This window comes from Pimephales promelas, chromosome 24 (assembly GCF_988280905.1).
Source record: "Pimephales promelas chromosome 24, fPimPro1.hap1.1, whole genome shotgun sequence".
In the NCBI taxonomy this organism is placed as follows: Eukaryota; Metazoa; Chordata; class Actinopteri; order Cypriniformes; family Leuciscidae; genus Pimephales; species Pimephales promelas.
The window spans coordinates 6,343,508-6,364,721 of NC_142792.1; the positions used below are offsets into that span (position 1 = coordinate 6,343,508).

Genomic DNA, 21,214 nt, shown 5'->3' on the forward strand with positions numbered 1-21,214 from the left:
AGAATTTCTCTTTTATAGAAAATAAATGGCTGGTCTGATGGTAGTGTACCTGTTCATTAGAAGCAAATTAACAAAAGCAATATACAAGTCATAAATAATCATAAAAAGATTATAGATACATTGCAACTGTATGCCACATATTTATGGGCCATACAGAACTTGACAATTTATGAATTTCCGACAATTAGAATAGAAAACAGTTCTAATATTTCACAATATTGCTGTTTTTACTGTTTTTAATTAAAGAAATGCAGCCATGGTGAGCAAAAAAACATCTTTTGAACGTCCACATCCTAGAAAACATTTGTTTATGCAAAAATGAACAGACTTTATGCTAATATGGACAGAAACATTATCTATTTTAATAGTCCTGAATAGAATAGAATAGAATAGCTCTTAAAATAAAAGATATGACTGGTCTAACAATGTGACAAAATGAAATGTCTTCTCATCTTTCTGTTCAGTGCCTTGAGAGCTTTTCCTCCTGGATGATCCGTCTGCCTGGGAAAGCCCCTTCGGTTGATCTGGTAAGAGACAGTCGCCAGTCAAATAAACCAAATGTAACTCTGTGGCCCAAATACAGACAGCTGAGAACCTTCACCGTCTTTTTAGGGTTTTATCCTGGTTACAAGATGACGATCTGTCTGTAGAGAAGCTCCTAGTCTGTAGACTGTTGTGATTTCTTAAAAGCAGTTGTAGTGTAATGAAATGGAGCTCACTGCTCCAGGTCTCGGGTCAGTGGGTGCTCAGGGCCCAGGAGGTGAATCCTTATGTCTGCAGCTCTCTGGAGTAGACCCAGTCCCTCTCTCCTCTCCACTTTACTGCAGCTAAGCAACAACACTTTACCTGACAGACCAGACACCATAAAACAGACAGAGCTTTTAATGAAGAATATGCCTCTGAAACCAAGGCCACTAAAGTGGGTGGTCACTGTTGTGTTCAAGCAGCCATTTAGTCACTCACCAAGCTTCATAAGAACGACAGCAAGGTTGTGTTGCGCGCTGGGTAGTTGCAAGATCCGAGCCTCAGTCTCTGTCGTGCTTATAGCATGGTGGTACAATTCAACAATCTTCCTATGTGTCCATCTAAAATTGCAAATCAAGCTTGTGACCTTGAAATCAAATTAAGTGACCTTGAGGTTTGAGGTAACTAGATAAGCATTGCACATAAGTCCATGTCTTACTCTGTATTGGTTTGAGCACTGGCCCAGAGATCTGCAAGCTGCTCCTCCACTTCTGCTACCAGAGGATGATCATGGCCACACCAGCGCCTCCTGCTGGCCAGTGCAGCTTGGAAGCATCTCTCAGCAGTCTTGGGCTTACAAAGACTCAACCTTGATACGTGTGGAAAAAAATGCAATGAAATGTGCACAAAGTTATTTTTTTTTATGTTTTACATGCTTTGACTTTATCCCAGTGGAGGGCAAACCACATCCTACAGGCCGTATATGGCAAAAAAGAAAAGAAAAGTGGAATGTGCAATGTTGTATGTTTAAAGAATGGACAGTAAAATACTTGTTCACCAGCATCAGACAGAAAGTGGTGTCTGATTTGCCAAGAGTAAGTTAAAAACTATAACCACAGTCGTCATTTGACTCGGATGCAGCATCATTTATAATTTAATATAAATTTTAAATATTTAATTTAATAATTCTTAAATTAAATTAAATATTTCTAAGTTGAATTGAATCAAATATTTATGATATTATTATAAATTTGGGGGGAAACTTTTCACACTTTTTTGTTGCCTTACTTGTGAATGGCCTTCAGTAGCATGGCTGTGCCTTCAGCACAAGGATGGACAGAAATGTATCTAAAAGAGCTGATGTCTTTGAAAAGCCCTGGCACTGCATACACCCGTCCATCCGCCAGCAATGCCAGACACAGACGACAAAGCAGCTGTCCTGTGAGAGCAGATTAGAGCTGCAAAATACATACGCTTGACAAAATATAACTCGCTTGTTATATGAATGCAGGAGGAAAAATGAAACGCATGTTACCAACTATCAGTTTGACCTCTGCGCTGTCAAGACGGGCTACTGTAAGACACCTGGCAGTCTCAAGTCCCTTGTGGCAATACATCTCTGAGTCTTTCGGCAGATGCATACGGACGTAAAGCTCTGCCAGCATATGCTGCACTTTGAGCAGTAACCTCATACTGTCAAAATCCTGCTCCATTCCCTGTGGAGGAAAACAGAATGAAACCTTGCATATTAGAGTAATCATATAACAGAAAGTGTCTTGTATTATTTTTACCTTCTGGAAAATTTGATCTGCTTTTAGTAGCAGCTCCTCCGCTTGCTGCATCTCACCCAAACACAGCAGAACTTTACAGCAGAACAATGTTAATCGCCACACGCTGCTGTGATCTGGAGGGTGAGCGTCTAAAGACCAGGTGAAAGTAGTTAACGTATAACAAAAATTGATCATTATTACAATAATTTATAGTTTACTTGGACACTTTACATTACCATTACTTACAAAAACTACCAAAGCATGCTTTCAAGTGGCTGAGATGAATATGGTAAATATTTTAAATAATATAAACAAATATTGCACCATAAATTCTGCTTTTCTGAGTCTACATATTAGAATGGTCCTTTCCAAGGAGATTTTTTAAAGGCAATTCCTTACAATTTATAATACTTTACAGGTTTTTCTTTAACAATTTGCTTTATCATTTACAAAAAGCGACCTAATAGCTAGTATTATTTCAGATAAGTGGCCGGGCTTACAAGAATAACATGATAATGTTAAATATATAATAATGCAATATACTAATAATCATATTTTTGTCTTAGTGGCAATGACAGAAGCGTATTTTTACATTTTATTTGATAACGATAATAAAAAGTCGGTTTTACCATTAAGACGCTCCCAAGTCTGAGCCATCAGATTCTGGAATGACATCACAGAATCAAATCCTCTCTCCCTTAGTAGTGTCCAATAATGTACTACATCAATTGTCATCTGTGGGTATCGCTTCAGGTTGCTTGACAAAAACTCCATGGTACTATAAAAAAAGATTTGATTATGATTAGCATTAGCAACTGCATTCGCAAAAGATTTTCTAATCAAAGATAAATTGCAGCTGTCGTACGTTGGATCGCTAAGGAAGTCGTGCAACTCCTTTAATGAACCAGTTTGCTTGAGATGCCAAGGAATCTCTTCCATCTTTCTTGCCCAGCTACAAAGCTCTAAACTGGACTTCTGAAAAAACGTAGCAAGGATCAGATGATAGGATTTCTGACCCTCCATACCTTAAAGTGGAAGAGACAAGAACACGACTGTGAACACATTGGAAATGCTTGTTATGTTAAGTATTTAAAGTATTTGAACTCTATTTTTTAAGAATCATAGTGAATTCAAGAATTTGTTTAATAAGACAGAACATAAACAGCCTTACCATGCAACAACAGGCTCATTGCCTGGCTAAGGGACTGATGCATGATGGTCAGAAGACCATTGTATTTCTCCTGAATCCAAGGCCAAAAAGCAGAGCGCAATCGGGCCCATTCCAAACCCTCGACTCTTAGAGTACCACAGTAACCTAGATCTTCCAACAAAGCCAGAACCTGAGCCTCAGTCAGGCCAGCACGAGACACATGAACGAGACAGAGCGTGTCCCACACCCAGCCTGAGAGATCTGTAGAGAGAGCGAGAGCTAACCCTAATTAATGAAATATAAAGGTCAGGACAAGAATTATGATTTTATATAATATATCAAAAGCACTTACCCTCCCTGAGTGATGCTGTGCTTCTCCGAGTCTCATTGACTTCTGTTGGAGCACTTTTGCTGAAATCTTTTACCCAGCGATGCATGACCTTCTCCCAGAGCTCTGGAATTGAATCAGCTTTTACATACTCCTGCAACAGCTCCATCTCTTGCTCTTTCTCCCTCAGCACTGCAGACGTCCGTAACTCTGTGCCAATGAGCGCTAAAAAAGCCGGCGGGTGGCACTGCTTCTTACGCACAATTCTTTGCAAAACACTGGTTGGCAGCTCTTTGTAAGGTAAAGCCAAATGTCTGAGTAAAATGCTCTGCTGAACACTAGGATCGGAGATACGGGGACAGCTGAGAATCTGGACATCAGTCCTGCTGGTGAGACTTTTGTAAGTGAGGTCAGTAAAGGTTGTTGTGATGATCATTTTGCAGCAGTGAGGCAGAGGATCTGGCAGCCATTGTAGTGCTTTCACCTGGAAAACAAAACAAAAAAGGTGTTCATTTTATTGAAATTGGACAGAGTGCTCATGCAGAGGACTAAAAGATCACCTCTTGCGTTGAGAGTCCAAGTGTTTCTGTCAAAAGGTCAATACCATCTATAAGAAGAACACAAGGCCCAAGATTGGCTGCTGCCATAAATGCCTGAACAGCTCGATGGAGGTACTCAAACTCAATGATGTCTTCCCAATCTGGAAAATCACCTGCAGAAACAAATTAGATGCGAAATTTTTTTATGATGCTATAAAACATGTGTTCTCAACTCTGGCCCCCGAGATCCACTTTCCTGCAGTGTTTAGCTCCAACCTTGATCAAACTCGCATGCCTGTAACTTTCGGGTAATACTGAAGACCTTGATTAGCTTGTTCAGGTGTGTTTTATGACGGTTTACCAAATGAAACTTCGGAAGAGGAATGTCACACCTGAGATGCACATTCCCGTACACAGAAAGAGAAAGATGGCAAATCTTTGTTGAAATGGCTCTTTTAGCATATAAACTCATAAAAAAGTGGTATTTTGCACAGATATAACCAAACCATCAGTACTGGATAGTACTGTGTGCACCACTGGGTTTGAGACAAAGACAAGCATAAGTACTAATAAACAATATATTAATACTGTTTCACTATGGTTGATGCACTAAGCTCACAAATCCAACCAGATGAAGTTCCCACTTCCGAGGACAAATGGAACGCAACCACTCTGCAGGAAAGTGGACCTCGAGGGCCAGAGATCAGAATTTATAGATTTGTTGTGTATATATAAAGAAAGCTCAAAGACTTATAACACACTTCTGCTGGAAAAAAATGAAGAAATTTACCATAACGTGCTCTTCGAAGTTGGGCAGTACACTGTCTAAGCATAGATCTGACATCAGTGCTGGATGTGCTGGTTTCACAGAAGTGAGAAATGACTAGGAAATCAGGATTCTTTTGGCAGAAGGTTTGCAACCACCTCGCTGCCAGAGTGGACTTCCCACAACCCCTTTCACCACATACCAGTAAGATAGACTTCACAGAGTCTTTCTGGTCAAAATCACTGAAAGTAAACAATAATTTGTCCAATTAACATATGTTAATCAAACACAGTTTGCTTTCTGTATTTAGTTTTTATCTTCTCACCATGTGAAATGAGCACTTGGATTTTTTGAGTGTGTCTCAGATTTTGTATTATGGATTATAGAATGCACAAATGTGTTTATTGCATTCAGTATTTCTGTGGTGGGTACTGAGGGCACAAACCAGTCACACAATCCACGTGCATGGCTCTGGTGGTGATGCCGATCGAATGAATCCTGACATCCTAAAAAAAATTGATTCAAAAATCATATGTTTCTTATTTTAACCTTTATATTCTGTTTTGGGGTCTGAGAAACCCCAAAGCCATTTAACAACTCGAAAAGTACCCATAACTTTTCCCTGGGTTTTTATCAGGCCAGAGAAAGAATACAAATAAAAAATAATCATATTTGAAAATTACTATTACCAAAATATGATATATAAATGAAATATACATGCAGATAAATAATCAATAAAATATAAATATTAAAAAAATAACATAATCAAAAAAATCAAAAATAAAAATAAAACAGGAATAAAATATAGGTTTAATCCAGAACTTGTTTAAAAGCCTTTTATTAGATAACAAAAAACTCAAGAATTATAGGCCTACCTAAGATGGGATGTTTTGGATCCTCATGAAACGAAATGACCCCTTCCCAATCCACCCTTATCATCTCCTTAAGTTCATTAAGGTTTCTGAAGAATCTGTCAGTGGAAATAAAAAGAAGGAAGAAGGAAGCATATATATATATATATATATAGAGAGAGAGAGAGATTTAAAAAGATTTTGTGGTGTAAAAAGGTCGCATTAGCAAATAAAGTAAATTTTACTGGTAGTCCACTGTATGAAGACTTTTTGAGTATTATATGGCACAGTTCACTTTATTTTGCTTCCTGGTGTCTGAATAAATATTGGTTTGACTGTATGTATTTATATATGGAAATGGAATTTAGTACTTAAAATAAATCTCTATTGATGTTTCAAGAGATTGTGGTCTGTTCTCAAACCTGACAGGAAGACAGTGATTTATGATCCTTTTTTTTAGATCTCTCATTCTCTGTCTCTTGCTTTTTCTTTGATTGGATAGCATGTTCAAGAAGATGTGCATTTCATCACTGCTGTCATCCTCCACATTCTGTGGGGTACAGTCTTTAAAATAAAAGAAGCAGCTTCTGTGGTTGTCAATGAAGGCTGCCTTGGTGATCTCCAGCTCTGTCAGGCTACAGGTGCGATACCTGTCCTCCATAACCCAAGGGTAACCAGCCTTTGCAGCAACATGCAAGTTCCTTGCCACCAAAGAACATGGGCCGACATCAGATTGAGAACCATTCTCTCCTGGCAGACATTGTCCATAGCTGTGTCCAAGCAGACAGATTAAAAAAGATGAGCGGTCGATGAGATCCAAACTGATTTTCAACTGCTGGTCGGAAAGATCTGGCTTATTTATCTGATGTTCATCATCGTCATTAGTTTCATAATCTCTTTCTTGTTTGCTTCGCTGTAAGTCCACGGGTCTGAAACAGGAGCCTCTTGTCTGGCAAAGTGCATCTAGGTGGGGAAACACCTTTTCTTTCAGATAAGACAACTCTTCTTGAAGATCACCTGGAAAATAGCACAGGTAAGGCTGAAGAGGAAACACCAGGCTGTCAGATGCTCCCATCATTTTTTCTTGCATATTTATTCCTTGCATTTTTAGTGTGTGATTCTTTCAGAAATCTACATGTACATTCAACAGAAAAAGATGAAATGCACAAATATTAAAAGGTACATAAATAAAATATTTTAATGTGTTAATCTCTCCATTACAAAAAAAATCCAGTCAACAAAAACTAAGTAAAAAAAAAAAAAAAAAAAACTAAGTGTATCTTTAATTCAAGTAATCCTATCGGGACTTTCTTGTGGTATTTCATGTCAACAACTTGTTGCTAAGGTGACCGCAAGATAAATGTAATCTGATTCTGAATCACTTAGTTCCGTTTCCCCCAACCCGCTCAAAGAAGTAAATAAAATCCACACCGTCCCCAGATCAGTCTATGACAAAATCCGCTTCGCTCGATGAATTGGCATACTGTTGAGCCAATCAACGCGAGCCACGATCGGAACGTGTAAAATCGGACATGTAAGGCGGTTATTGGACGATAACGGCTGCGGACCGCTCTCTGATTGGTGCGGTGTTGTGCGTGGGGTGCTGTGATTGGCTCATGACGAATGAGAACAGCCCTAGAGCGGAGGAGTTTATAAGGCAGATTTCTCGCTCTCTGTCCACGCACTGCAAGAATTCATCGAGGCGTACATGGTGCAGCAACTGCTCAAGGCGTTAATCTGCTATTGAGTCTCATAAATAAACATGTTTCTTTCTAAAACAATGGGGCGACTATGGATTATCGGTCTCCTTTGTACACTATTGGCTTTCGGTGAGTATGTTTTATTAAATGGCCTTGAAACGCACCGTTATGCAGTTTTCTCTCGTTGAACTTGACAAAGCTTCAGAGACTGTTTGCAGTAATGTTGCGGTCTTTCTGTGCTTCCATGCAAGCTTAACTATCATATATTTAGTTTCTGAAAATACTTTATTTGCAGATATTTTTAACCCATCCTAAATGGATGAAAGATACAGAACAGGAAATAAAACCTGGAGAGTGGATTTGAATTGCATGTGCTTCTGGAAGTTTCCTCAAGATTGTAATGGCCTTCATATATTCATTCCGATGCCATTTAATAATGATACAGTTGTGGTGCTTTATAATGACAAATTGCATTGAAATGGTTGCTTTTACTAATGTGCTTGTAAAACTAATAATATAGTCGTGGAAGAGAGACATAGAACCATGAAGAATTGAATCAACGATCTTGAACCATGTGAACTGTCACATCAAGGCCTTTAAGTGTCTAATTGAGATCTTCTGGATCAAGAAAATGCATTTTCACATAAATCAAGAGTATTTTGCACATTTCAGAGCCTTACCTGAGCAATTTTAATAAATTTTGCTTCACAGAGCCCATTCATGTATAATGAACAATCATCCTTGCTGGGCACAAAAGCGTTTTTGCTGAGTAAATATACTTAGGAATTGAGTTGTATTTTAGTGCTGTTATATCGTTAAATAACACTGCTGAATCTGTATAGCCTATGTGCTTTTATCACCAATGGTGCATTTACATTTATTTGTGGTTTTGCCATAATCTTTGTTTTGCATAATTGCAGCATCTGTGAAAGCTGATGATGACGTTGACATTGACGGCACAGTGGAAGAGGACCTTGGGAAGAGCAGAGACGGATCCCGCACAGATGACGAGGTTGTTCAAAGGTCTGTATGGACTTGAACTTCACTTGACTGATTCAATGTAAGATTGAGGAAACTGACTGACCCTTTATTTAGACACCGATCTTAAAGTAATCTTAGCTGCTTTTTTTTTTTTTTTTTTTTAGCTTATTAAATGCATTTGTTTATCTGTTATGAGGTTACATTTGGATAAATTCACTTTAAGTCCATAAGTGCTCCCCAATGGAGGTTGAACATCTGGCTGATGCATTTGTGTCTTTCTCCATAATACCCAAGGGTAAATTGTAATAAGTCCACAGAGAAACGAACATGTCACAAGCATCTTTTGTGCTCTCCCATCTCTTCTCTAACAGGGAGGAAGAAGCCATTCAGCTAGATGGTTTAAACGCCTCACAAATAAAGGAAATACGTGATAAAGCAGAAAAGCATGTATTCCAGGCGGAAGTGAACCGGATGATGAAACTGATCATCAATTCTCTGTATAAGAACAAAGAGGTGAGTATTGGAGGTGGAAGATGTTAAAGGTAGTTTGTTTTAGTCTTCATGCTGTTCATCATGGTTTTGCAAATCACACAAGATTTCCGCTTCATAATTATTTTTTTCATCCTAAAGATCTTCCTTCGAGAACTGATCTCTAATGCTTCCGATGCCTTGGATAAGATCCGGTTGTTGTCCCTGACACATGATGATGCCCTTGCTGGAAATGAAGAACTTACTATTAAAATCAAGGTGTGTTAAAAATGAGTCCTGAGACTCGCCTATTGTAAGTGGAGAGAGACAACATAACTCACATTTGCATTGCAAAAGGAATTCAACCATGTGTGAAGCAAATTGAGGAGCATTTCCTTCCTGTAATTTTTCATATCTTAATTTTGATACTCGACACCTTGATTAACTACGCAAATTGTTACTTTTTTATTTATTAGTTCATATAGTAAAGTCTAGTATCTTAAATATTTGAATATTTTATGGTTTAAGTTCTCTTTGGAAATTATATTACTCTGCAAACACTTTAGAAGAGTCAGACAACTGTATCCTTTTGAGAGTCTTAATCTAAAGCAAATTTTTAAAGACCTTGAATAGGTTTTAATTGCTCTATGGTTTAACTTGTTACTTGCCATGAAAATAGACAAAGCTGGCATGGTGTTAAAAAAAAAAAACTCCAACCAACTAGTTCATTTAGTCAATATTTTGAGTTGCTTTTATCTAGGTTATTCAATACTTAGTCATATCTTGTTTTTTTTTCTCACCAGTCCGACAAGGACAAGAACATGCTTCACATCACTGACACTGGCATCGGCATGACCAAAGAAGATCTTGTGAAGAACCTTGGTACCATCGCCAAGTCTGGAACCAGCGAGTTCCTCAACAAGATGACTGAGATACAGGATGACAATCAGTCTACCTCTGAGCTGATTGGTCAGTTTGGTGTGGGCTTCTACTCTGCCTTCCTTGTGGCTGATAGGGTCATTGTCACCACCAAGCACAACAACGGCACCCAACACATCTGGGAATCTGATTCCAATGAGTTCTCTGTCATCGAAGACCCTCGTGGTGACACTCTGGGCAGAGGCACCACCATTACGTAAGCAGCTGAACTTTAAATGTTTCAAATGTGTACATTGTGACGCGTTGTAACTAAAGTCTCGTTTCATCAGGTTGGTGATGAAAGAGGAAGCTTCAGACTACCTTGAGCTGGAGACTATTAAGAACCTGGTAAAGAAGTACTCTCAGTTCATCAACTTCCCCATCTATGTATGGAGCAGCAAGGTCAGTGTCTCCAAAGACTCGCTAGTTTGAAGTTTACCATTTGCTTAACTAGCTTTAGGACTCCATAAACTCATGTCATTTCTCAGACCGAGACTGTGGAGGAGCCCATTGAGGATGAGGCTGAGGCAGATAAGGAAGAGACCACTGAAGATGAAGCTGAGGTTGAGGAAGAGGATGAAGACAAGGACAAACCAAAGACTAAAAAGGTAATGTATATGCAAATCAACCCTAGCAGCTACTATTTTAAATTCTACATTTCTCAATGATTCCTCACTTCCTTCAGGTGGAGAAGACCGTGTGGGACTGGGAACTGATGAATGACATTAAACCCATCTGGCAGAGGCCTGCAAAAGAAGTGGAGGAGGATGAATACAAAGCTTTCTATAAGACCTTCTCCAGGGTGAGAGAATGTGCTTTGTGCACAAATCAACTTTCAATCAAGGTCCTCTGTGGCCTCTTGGGTTAATTCAAGTGGAATTCTGCTTTCATTTAGGACACAGATGAGCCCATGTCACACATTCACTTCACCGCTGAAGGCGAGGTTACCTTTAAGTCCATCCTCTTCATCCCTGCATCTGCACCCAGAGGTCTTTTTGATGAATATGGGACCAAGAAGAATGACTTCATCAAGGTAATTGGTTTTCTTTTATTTGCGAAAAGAACACCTTCTCCTATGTTGTAGTTGTTAACCGTACATAATTTGGTTCTTTCCCATCAGCTATTTGTTCGTAGAGTCTTCATCACTGATGACTTCCATGACATGATGCCCAAGTACCTCAACTTCATCAGAGGCGTTGTAAGTGCTGTTGGCTGTCTCTTAATGTTGCCATTGTGATGTTCAGATTGCATTGTGAAACCTTTACAATCCTAGTTCTGCATGTACAGAAATATCTTGTTTGCATTACATTTCCCTAGAAGTGATAATACTTCTGCATTTTGGCTTATTAGTGAAGAGCCTTGCATTTGAGCAGACATCTCATGTAATATATGGAAGGGTATAAATGTGCTTTTATTTAGCAAAAAATGATTTGTTTTTGGCATTTCACTCTAATTTTAGTACTTTTACCTAGGAATAATAGTGTTAATACTAAAAATTCAAATACATATTTCTTTATTGAAATAAATTAAATTGTTATTTTAAACTATTATAAAAAACGATTTTCATATAGAATTTGTGAATATGCTGTCTTTAATTTAAAAATATTTGATGTGTTTGATATTGTAATGTCAGACCAAGGCAAGAAGGTAGATGGTGTAATCACTGAATAAAAAATATTTGTTAAGTCTCGGCCAATAATTATGTTTGGAGAGTCAATGTTTGATCTGATTTCTCAGGTGGACTCTGATGATCTGCCTCTGAATGTGTCCAGAGAAACTCTACAGCAACACAAACTGCTCAAGGTGAGCTTGTGTCACTCAAAGTAACATCGACTTTTGTTAAATTATATGATGAAATTGTTGCACAGGCAAATTTCAAGTGTTTTCAAAACTCATGTTGGTTCCTTCCTTCCTTAGGTCATCCGTAAGAAGCTGGTCCGCAAGACCCTGGATATGATCAAGAAGATCGCCGAGGAGGAGTACAATGACAAGTTCTGGAAGGAGTTTGGCACCAACATCAAACTGGGAGTTATTGAGGATCACTCCAACAGAACCCGCCTGGCCAAGCTGCTCCGCTTCCAGACCTCCCACAGCGAGACTGTACAGTCTAGTCTGGAGCAGTATGTGGAGAGGATGAAGGAGAAGCAAGACAAGATCTTCTTCATGGCTGGAACCAGCAGAAAGGAGGTGCTTAAATATTTTACTTTTAACTGTGCTTATTACTAAGGTACTCGATTTCTCAATTTCCATAGTAATATTTAATCTGGTTTTAGGCTGAGTCTTCTCCATTTGTGGAGAGGCTTCTTAAGAAAGGATATGAGGTCATCTACTTGACTGAGCCAGTGGACGAGTACTGCATCCAGGCCCTGCCCGAGTTTGACGGAAAACGCTTCCAGAATGTGGCGAAGGAGGGTGTGAAGTTTGACGAGAGTGATTCGGCCAAGGAGAAGAGGGAAGCTTTGGAGAAGGAGTTTGAACCCCTCACCACCTGGATGAAAGACAAGGCCCTGAAGGACAACGTATGATTACTTCCTTTGTTTCATTGTATTGCATATTAAAAGCCGGTTGATTTGAGACGTGGCAGATGTATTGAAACGTGTTTGTCCTTGTTTCGTTTTTCAGATCGAGAAAGCCATTTTGTCCCAGAGGCTGACCAACTCTCCATGCGCACTGGTTGCCAGTCAGTACGGATGGTCTGGCAACATGGAACGGATCATGAAAGCCCAGGCTTACCAGACAGGAAAAGACATTTCCACAAAGTATGTCCTCTGAAAAAGTCTTAAACACGATCACAGTGGCAATCACCTTAGCTACTGCATAGCGATGATCTGGCAATCATTAACCACATCTTCAGGTGCAGTCACAGAAGTAGAATTTGTTAACTTATTGGCAAAGACAATTGTCTGTGTATGAAGCACAGTTCAAACCAAGCCACTTTGTCAATCACCGCACAACTGACTTCAGCTACGGAAAATGCGTGTAAATCTTTCATGCACAATTCCTGACTGTGTGGTTTGCTATTGAAATTGCTGAATTTTGCCCACGAAAATTGGCAAAACATCTGTAAATGTGACAACCTGTACAGTTATCCACCACTTGGCTTGCTATGTGAAAATGGAAAAATGACCATTCTGAAAATTAACTTATCTGGTCATAAAGTAAACTTGTTTTTTTTTTTTTTTTTTTTCCTCATCTAGTTATTACGCAAGTCAAAAGAAGACATTAGAAATCAACCCCAAACATCCTCTCATCAAGGAGATGTTGAGGAGAGTCCAGGCAAGTTAAACATAATCTGATTCACTTTTATTAAATATTCCACTGAAAATCTGCAAATTGAGTTCAAAATAGTCTGACGTATTGTGCTTTGTCTTCTAGGAAGACTCTGAGGATCAGACAGCAGCAGATTTAGCAGTAGTGCTCTTTGAGACTGCCACGCTGCGATCCGGCTACCAGCTCTCAGACACCAAAGCTTATGGAGAAAGAATAGAGCGCATGCTGCGGCTCAGCATGAATGTAGACCTCGACACACAGGTACATGCACAATCGAGCACTGGTACGCGAAATGGGAGATGTTCAAATGAAGTTTGGCTCAATATCCTGTTACCGTGTTCACAGGTTGAGGAGGAGCCAGAGGAAGAACCAGAAGAACAGACTGAGGAAGCAGATGCTGAGGATGAAGAGGAGGTCCAGGCAGATGAGGAAGAAGATTCGGTGAGTGAAAACTCACTTAATACATGTTCCAAAATTGTATCTTTCAAGAAATGCAAATGGGGAATTTATAGGTTACATTTTATTTTGATAGTCCACTTCAACCATTACTTTAGACTACTTAAGATGTAACTTTGTAACTACATTTCAACTAATTCTGAGTATTTGTAGACTAGGTTTGGTTTAGGGTTTGTAGAATAAGTTGACGTTGGTGATAATCTAAATGGTGTTGGCAGTTAAGCAGTCCGTCTACTAAAGGCCTGGATATACTTCATTATCCACATTTGGCTCCGTCTCGCGCACAGTGGTGTCTGCTCAGCTTTCAAAGTATATTCAACCGTGGATGGGTGCATTTGACGTGCGCAGTACAGTTGCATTTTTATACTCTACCATGCAAGTTTAGAACCAAAACCAAACGTGTGCAATCCAAAACGCGTGCATGGACTATCGAAATGAAGTGTAACCGTTAAATGGTTTGAAACTACGTGAGGGTGGGTAAATGGAAGAACTGTCCTTGTTTAAGATGCTGTTCCTTGTGTCTTCATTTGTCTTAACACCCGTACTTCTGTGTTTCAGGAAGTCAAAGACAAAGATGAGCTGTAAATCTAAGAGTGACGGGGTGTCGGACTGATGCAGAGTGAAGATGCTGATTGACTTTTCTCTGTGTGGGTGGGTTGGGGGATAGGAACTGTTTTTTTAAAGGCGTTGCGTTTTGTGTTTTGATCTTTTCTTTTTTTACATTCCTCCATGATTGTAAATTTGTTAATATTTAACTGACCCAGTTGTGGAGTGCTGACTCCTGTCCACAGAACTATTAAATGTTTCCGGAAAAGGATTCTTGTGTGGGATTCGTCTTTTACCTCATCGTTGCCTTGTTTTACCCATTTTTACAGACTCCCTTTAAACTAACAGGATTGTATGTTGGGTTTAGTTTATTTTTGTAAGATTTAGTTGCTGAACTATTGCCTGACCTAAATTGGCAACTCCAATCTCGTCTCAGTGAATGACCGTTTAAATTCAGAGATTGTTCAGTCTATGGTCGTACCAGGGTGAATGTTCCTGTGGGGTCTGGGATAAACCATTTCTCCCAGAGGTCCAGATGAACGCAGGGGTAGTCCCAGGGCTTGAAGTGGCCATTCCAGTGCAGTAAGTGTGCCTCTTTGAGGAAGGACCTGGGATAACGGGCATCAGGACTCCAGCCTTCATAAAACATCAGAACAATGTTTATTACTCTACTACAAATATATTTTCACAATTCTTCATAATTTCAATTAAGACATTGTGTTCAAGAGCTGACCCTCTTCCAGTGTATTTTTAGTATCACTGAGATACTATTATAGTTTTTGATTTTAGTTAAATTGTCTATTTTATTTGTGTAGTACATCAATTTAAACTACATTATTATGGGAAATGTTGCCTTTACAGCTAGCTGAAATAATCAGTTGAAGTTTAATTTCAATAACATTTAGTTCACTGAATAGACTATTTCAGCCTGAGATGTTTGTTTTATAGGATATATTACCAGTATATATGAAATGTATTATGCTAAAAAAGAAAAAAAAAATATTTTATTTCAGCATTTGTTTCTATACACTATTCATTTTATCTTTTATTTGAATAAGTTTAGTGTTTACGTCTGGCAAAGCTGAAGTAAATTGCTTAGCTCTGCTTGGCAATGCTGAACATTTTCAGCATTACTCAAGCTTTCAGGGTCATGTGATCCTCCAGAAATCATACTAATATGCTGATTTGTTGCTAAAACATTTATCAACGGTTTTGTGAGGATTCTTTGAAAAGTTCAAAATAACAGCATTTATTTAAAATTGAAATCTTTTGTAACATCAAATACCTCCACTGCAACTTTTGATCAATTTAATGGCCTTGATTTTTTTTTTTTTTTTTTTTTTTTTGTAAAGAAGTGTATTATGTATATACTAACTGCCAGGTGAATTGTGTGCATTCTTAAATTAGTGCAGTGTATATATGAAAAAAAGTGGTCCGTGTTTTAATGAAGTACTTTTCAGATTTAATCAACATGAGTATGTTTCATTTGCATTTCAGCATTATGGATAATTAATAGGGAGAGATTGCTTTCCAAATTGAAATGCATTGATTGTAGAAAGATTGAAGAGATCTAAAGTCAATCAGTGAGATGTGGTAGAAAAAAAGTCAGTTACCCAGGTGTCTGACATGCCACAGTGGATCAATGGTTGTGTATTTATCATGAAAGACGATCAGCATTGGAGGGGTGGCCACACCCCCTGCCACAGCACTGCTGTACAGGTTCTCCCTAAATTGAGGGAAGGAGGAACATTTGTTTTTACTAAACTAATTTGATCTCTTAAAAATCATTCACAACTCATTATGAACCATTATATCACCTGACATTCTTAGCCATCCATTTCTCAAGCTGTTTAGTTATCTTTTGCTGTTTCCATTCACCGACGTCTGCCACAAAAACACCAGGATTAAAGGAGCAGTCGCTAGGGTTGATGCCCAACTCTCTGACTTCCTCTTTGCGGTAGTCCAGAAAGCCCATATAGGTTGTCTGTGGGAGGGAGTTGTTTTTTCATAAGATGAAGAGACAAATCAACCCTTGTAACAGTAACTATGGTGATTAATTTAAAGAGGACCAATTTTCAACTTCCTTTAGTCTGAAATGTTGCTGTTTGAGCATGAAAAACAGAGTTGCAAAGTTTACAAAGTCTGCAAAGCTATGAAGCACAAAGTCACTTCAAAGGGAGTTCTTTATATCAATGCGCACTGTTTCTGAACATGAAAACCTATTCTAGTAGACCTCAAAAACAATGTCAAGATTTTGTAAAAGGGCATAATATGGTCTCTTTAAACCATATCTAAAATACTAATACATGCATCCAAAAATGCCCACCTGCATCCCCACACTGCGCACCATCTCGTGTGTGGAGGGCAGATCACAGTCTGAGGCGAACGCAGCAGCATGACCTGGTTTCAGCTTTATGTCATACAGTTCCTGTATGTCTCCTGTAAGCCAGATATGATCAAAATAACGAATTATTGTAGTGAGCATATGAGATCATCCTCCTATAATCGATGTGAGTACAAGGGTAAGGTTGGATTTCACCTTGTACTATGACATCATCGTCTAAGTAAACGATCCGCTCGTGATTTTCAATGGCAAGAAGTGGCAAGTAGAACCTCACAAAGTTTAGCTGCAACACAAAAGAAACCAGGATCGAGAAACAATTATTTTCAGTAAAAACCTTATGATGGACCTACAAGATCATATACACGACCTGGCCAAAAGTGTCAGCACCGCCCACAGTCAATGTTTGTCAAAGAAGAAGACATGACTGTATGCTTTATTTAATGCACTTGTTAGGGTGTAGCTGAAGAGAAGGGGGTGTTGACATTTGATCATAGTGTACCAAGTGATCACACCTGTTATAAATAATGAAGAGTTTACCTAAAGCATCAACTGTAGATGAAAAAATACACAGAACTCACAGGGTGCAGCAGTTCTGGTCTGGACGAGTCCGGATTGACTTTCCCCTTCAATACCATCGGATTGAACTCCAGGATCTTGTATCGGATTTTTCTGAGCTTGGTCTTCTCTATGTATTCCCTGTTTTTGAGTCCAGAGAAAATACTGATTGAGGCATTTGGGAGGATATTTATTGGTTGCATATTTACTCATTTCTCTTTGAGACATGTAAAGAGTGGATTAATAGGTCTGATTCACATAGTACTATTCAATCAATGTTTGATTTTGAGAAATGTTTTGAAGACATTTTGTACAATAAACTCCTTATGTACAATGAAATATGTGTAAAATCTCTTTTCTGAAGCAAAACCAGTTGAGAAACACAGTAAGTGGTATATTTGCAACAGAGGTCAAAGGTTAGACCTAGCACCTTATCTTTTTGATGGCATCTCGCAGGGTAACTATGTAGAAGAAAACACTAGCACGACTGTTGCTGTAGACACTGTTGATGGTGGCCATGGAAGCACCAATACGCTCCTCTGAAGCACAGATCACCACAGGGATGTCGGTGTCCATCTCTTTCTCGTCCTCCATACCCATTTTGGTCTCACCTATCTTGAGCACTATATAAACCACAATAAGATCAATGTATAATAAACCAAATACACGCGTATAATTTCATATCTGTGGCCTGCATGTGTACCTGAATAATGGGGCAGCATCTGTAGTCTGGTCTTGTTGTACAGGAGAGCAAAAGTCACCAGGACGAGCAGAATAAGGAGCCCACGATTGACTGGCACACACACACAAAGAGAGAGAGAGAGAGAGAGAGAGAGAGAGAAAGAGAGAGAAAGAAAGAGAGAGAGAGGGAGAGAGAGAGAGAGAGAGAGAGAGAGAGAGAGAGAGAGAGAGAGAGAGAGAGAGAGAGAGAGAGAGAGAGAGAGAGATCTTTTTTAAAACACCGCAAGTTATAAATAAAAGAATGACCACTAGAGGTCATTGTAAGACGAAAAATTGAGGTGAAAATACATTTTTACCTCATCCATGATCTTTCTAATCACTAGTTACCAATTTAAAAAAGTATTAGCATCTAATGAATAGTTACAATAGTTACTAGTAAACCATTTATACTAGTCAGCAGTGTTGTTATTGTTAACTAAAACTATTAAACAATGTTTTTTAAATTGAAACAAATCTGAAATAAAATGTTAATATTAGATGAAAAACTTTAACTTTTATATCGTCTTGGCATCTAAATGAAATGGGTTTAAGTTTAAATACCAAAAATATAAATTAAATCAAATAAATAATAAATCAATTAAATTTAAATTAAATTAAAGCAAATTGACCAAAAACAACAAACCAAAGTTACTCAAATTAAACTAAAATTAAATTGGAAATTTTATAATAAAGGCTAATTCAAAATATTAATAAATACTATAATAGTTTATCAATTATATTAAAATAACACTGCCAGTCAGACAAAGAGGTGTCTGAACTGCATGTCTGAACAAAAGAGTTCTTTAAGTGTCAATCATTACAGCATTATTAATAATGTTAGGGGAGAAGATTGCATTTATGATTCAAATAATGACTCAAAACTACAATATAAAGGCCTGCAAATACAATACACACTTAAGAGTTAACTCTGGCTTCCGTAAATGTGTTCTGAGTGGGATTTCAGAGACCCTACTATACTTCACTTTTATGGGTCCGAATCTGCCTGGTTACCTCATTTACTCTGGGACGACCATTGGTACTGACCCCTCCTCCACCACGTACACACACTATGGACACATTCCAGTTTGGCAGGACAGCAGCACAAAACCAGGCAGTAAAACTTCACTGTGTGCTCTCAGTTACCCATTAAGTTTGAGAACCATCTAATTTCTTTTATGTTAGACTTATAGTTTTGTATCAAGAGACTGATTCGGAGTGTGACTCATACACTGATCACCGGCCTTGGTGTTTTTCCATGTATTATGAAACAGTGATGAAATAAACAACTGCATAGGCTGGTTCACGAAAACGCAATCTGCAAAACATGCATTTGTTACTTACTTTTCCTCAATAAAGCCATTTTTCACCATCAGCATCTGTGAACGGATAGAAAGAAGATATTAAAAAACTGTTAGATACTTGGAGATGGGGTTTTCTGTTGATGTTATATGACACATTTCTAAGTGGATTTTGGGTCTCTTGAGGCTCTTGCACACATGTGGGACTGTTTATCAGGAGTCTCCTGGCCTTTCCTTCCTGATGGCATTCTTCACTAAGCCTTGGACACAAGAGTTATCTATTTCTTTCTCTCCACATTAAAGATCACATTTTCTAGGGCCTTCAAACTCAGAAAACTCACTATAGCGTTGCTGAAATAAACTATAAACCAACTTCCAAGTGAACAAAAAACTAACTGTGCTAAGCACGCCTTGAGCTGTCATTCTGATGATTTAATAAAAAAAAAAAAAAATTAAAAAAAATTATACAGGAATGTAACTAACGTTATACTGTATTTAAAAAGCTCTCACATATGCCACTAAGGCTGCTTGTCTTATTTCTCTACTAGACGAAATAAAATTTAATGTAAGTATTTTGGTCACTTTGTGTGCCTTTTTAGATTTTAAAAGCAGAAAGCATTTAAGAACAACATCGACTGAAACGTCAACAAATGATGTCACCGCATAACTTTACCTCAAGAGTCAGACAGTTCGTTAACTTACATATTATAGGCAACAAAATTGACATTAATAACAATAACAAACATTATTAAATCATTAGTTAGTGCATAGGCTACTGATGTACAGGTAACATTATCAACAAACAAAAAAAAACGATGAAGTTTTCATGTCTGAGCACCAAACTGACAGTCTATCAAATATCGCTGATAGAGATAGCTTTCATAAAAAAAGATGCGAGTCTATATAAGTATAGCTTATATAAAGCCATGGGAACGCTTCTAATCGATTTAATTTGAACTGTATACCGAAATACTGCTAATTATATTAAGTTAGTCACTTACCAGTTTTCAGAAGTCGCGCTTGTTAATTAATGTGTAGCTACGGCGAGTGGGCGTGGCCAACCAACGCACGAGCCGTCCAGCTAAACTCCGTGCTGCTTTCCCCTATTTATCCCATGTATCCTCACGACAACCAGCAATGCATTTTTCTTTCAGGATCCTTCCAAATCTCTCTAAAATCCACACACGCCACTGTATTGTCTGACTGTGTCTTAAGGCTGATTTATACTTCTGCGTCGAGGGTACGCCGTAGTGTACGGCGTTGGCTGCGCACGTAGGCGACGCCGTTGTGAGCATTTATACTTCTGCGTTCAGGTATTGGTTGCTCTGCAGTACTGCTCCGAAACGCTAGGAGGCGGCGGAGGGTTTTAATGTTCCACTGTGTTTAGATTCCTCGCGGCTAGATTACTACAAGCAATAGCGACTGAAAGAGAGTGGATCATGTTGGAGTTGGAGCTTATTGGGGTGGAAAACAGTTCATTTTAGTGAAATTACTAAAACTGAAAGGCAGAAATGAGAGAAGACGTCGGAGGAGAAGGTACGTGCGGAAATGCGTATGAGGAAATACGATGCTACCAAGCCGACCAATCACCGATCTTGCGGTCCGCGTCGTCGCGACGTGTAGTTACATTTTTGAAGAGGTGCGCGTCAGGCAACGCGGAAGGGTACGCGGTATGGGACCCGTCTGTGCGTATGCTACGCCGTACCTACTGCGCGCACCCTACGCAGAAGTATAAATTGGCCTTTACAGGGACGTCCCGAGCTTTTCTGAAAAAAGTGGGTGTGGCACATACAAATATTACTATTCTATTATTTCACCACTTATTATTATATATGTGATAGATCGTGATACTATATGAATATAGTGTATGAATTATGGTATATGAATTATGTATACAACTTTAATTAAAAAAATGTAATTAAAGTGTCCAACCTGAACCCTTACCCTAAACCTAATTATAACCTTATCCCAAAAACCAAGTCTTGACCCTCAAACAGGCCTTTAAAAGGGGACTCAAAAAGTGAGGACTGGGCAAAATGTTCTCAAATACTCTCTTTGTCCTCATATACGCAACTTGTCTAAAACTCAAA

The 21,214-nt window shown here is 38.6% G+C and overlaps 3 protein-coding genes across 3 annotated transcripts; 1 reads left to right on the forward strand and 2 right to left on the reverse strand.

The window, feature by feature from the left end:
• Positions 1–224: 224 nt before the first annotated feature.
• ttc41 (tetratricopeptide repeat domain 41) lies at positions 225–14,766 on the reverse strand. The gene is made up of 16 exons (XM_039667944.2): positions 14,689–14,766; positions 6,291–6,885; positions 5,893–5,987; positions 5,343–5,523; positions 5,042–5,259; positions 4,273–4,424; positions 3,737–4,196; positions 3,406–3,645; positions 3,100–3,259; positions 2,864–3,012; positions 2,256–2,383; positions 2,000–2,180; positions 1,753–1,903; positions 1,184–1,333; positions 964–1,085; positions 225–846 (listed from the first exon to the last, which is right to left on the reverse strand). The coding sequence occupies exons 1-16, from the start codon at positions 14,723–14,725 to the stop codon at positions 716–718; spliced, it is 3,150 nt and encodes a 1,049-aa protein (XP_039523878.2). The 5' UTR covers positions 14,726–14,766; the 3' UTR covers positions 225–715.
• Positions 7,538–14,478, forward strand: hsp90b1 (heat shock protein 90, beta (grp94), member 1). Its single transcript, XM_089126611.1, has 18 exons — positions 7,538–7,697; positions 8,489–8,591; positions 8,921–9,062; positions 9,180–9,296; positions 9,821–10,152; positions 10,226–10,337; positions 10,424–10,543; positions 10,621–10,737; positions 10,831–10,968; positions 11,056–11,133; positions 11,673–11,738; positions 11,853–12,122; positions 12,209–12,454; positions 12,558–12,694; positions 13,133–13,215; positions 13,315–13,466; positions 13,551–13,646; positions 14,220–14,478. The coding sequence occupies exons 1-18, from the start codon at positions 7,631–7,633 to the stop codon at positions 14,244–14,246; spliced, it is 2,403 nt and encodes an 800-aa protein (XP_088982737.1). The 5' UTR covers positions 7,538–7,630; the 3' UTR covers positions 14,247–14,478.
• glt8d2 (glycosyltransferase 8 domain containing 2) lies at positions 14,349–20,874 on the reverse strand. Its single transcript, XM_039667946.2, has 10 exons — positions 20,126–20,874; positions 19,168–19,202; positions 17,810–17,899; positions 17,537–17,729; positions 17,130–17,247; positions 16,747–16,834; positions 16,534–16,646; positions 16,025–16,191; positions 15,821–15,933; positions 14,349–14,843 (listed from the first exon to the last, which is right to left on the reverse strand). Exons 2-10 carry the CDS (start codon positions 19,184–19,186, stop codon positions 14,677–14,679), a joined length of 1,068 nt encoding a protein of 355 aa, XP_039523880.2. The 5' UTR covers positions 19,187–19,202; positions 20,126–20,874; the 3' UTR covers positions 14,349–14,676.
• Between the last annotated feature and the right edge of the window lie 340 nt (positions 20,875–21,214).

Coding starts and splice junctions, on each gene's coding strand:
- hsp90b1 (XM_089126611.1), top strand. CDS start 7,631: ATGTTTCTTTCTAAAACAATGGGGCGACTATGGATTATCGGTCTCCTT. Junction 11,134..11,672: donor TCAACTTCATCAGAGGCGTT/GTAAGTGCTGTT, acceptor CTGATTTCTCAG/GTGGACTCTGATGATCTGCC. Junction 13,647..14,219: donor CAGATGAGGAAGAAGATTCG/GTGAGTGAAAAC, acceptor TCTGTGTTTCAG/GAAGTCAAAGACAAAGATGA.
- ttc41 (XM_039667944.2), bottom strand. CDS start 14,725: ATGGTTTATCCCAGACCCCACAGGAACATTCACCCTG. Junction 5,988..6,290: donor AATCACTGTCTTCCTGTCAG/GTTTGAGAACAG, acceptor TTCCACTGACAG/ATTCTTCAGAAACCTTAATG. Junction 1,904..1,999: donor AGAGGTCAAACTGATAGTTG/GTAACATGCGTT, acceptor CTGCTCTCACAG/GACAGCTGCTTTGTCGTCTG.
- glt8d2 (XM_039667946.2), bottom strand. Junction 16,835..17,129: donor GACCAGAACTGCTGCACCCT/GTGAGTTCTGTG, acceptor TTTGTGTTGCAG/CTAAACTTTGTGAGGTTCTA. Junction 16,647..16,746: donor CGATGATGTCATAGTACAAG/GTGAAATCCAAC, acceptor TCTGGCTTACAG/GAGACATACAGGAACTGTAT.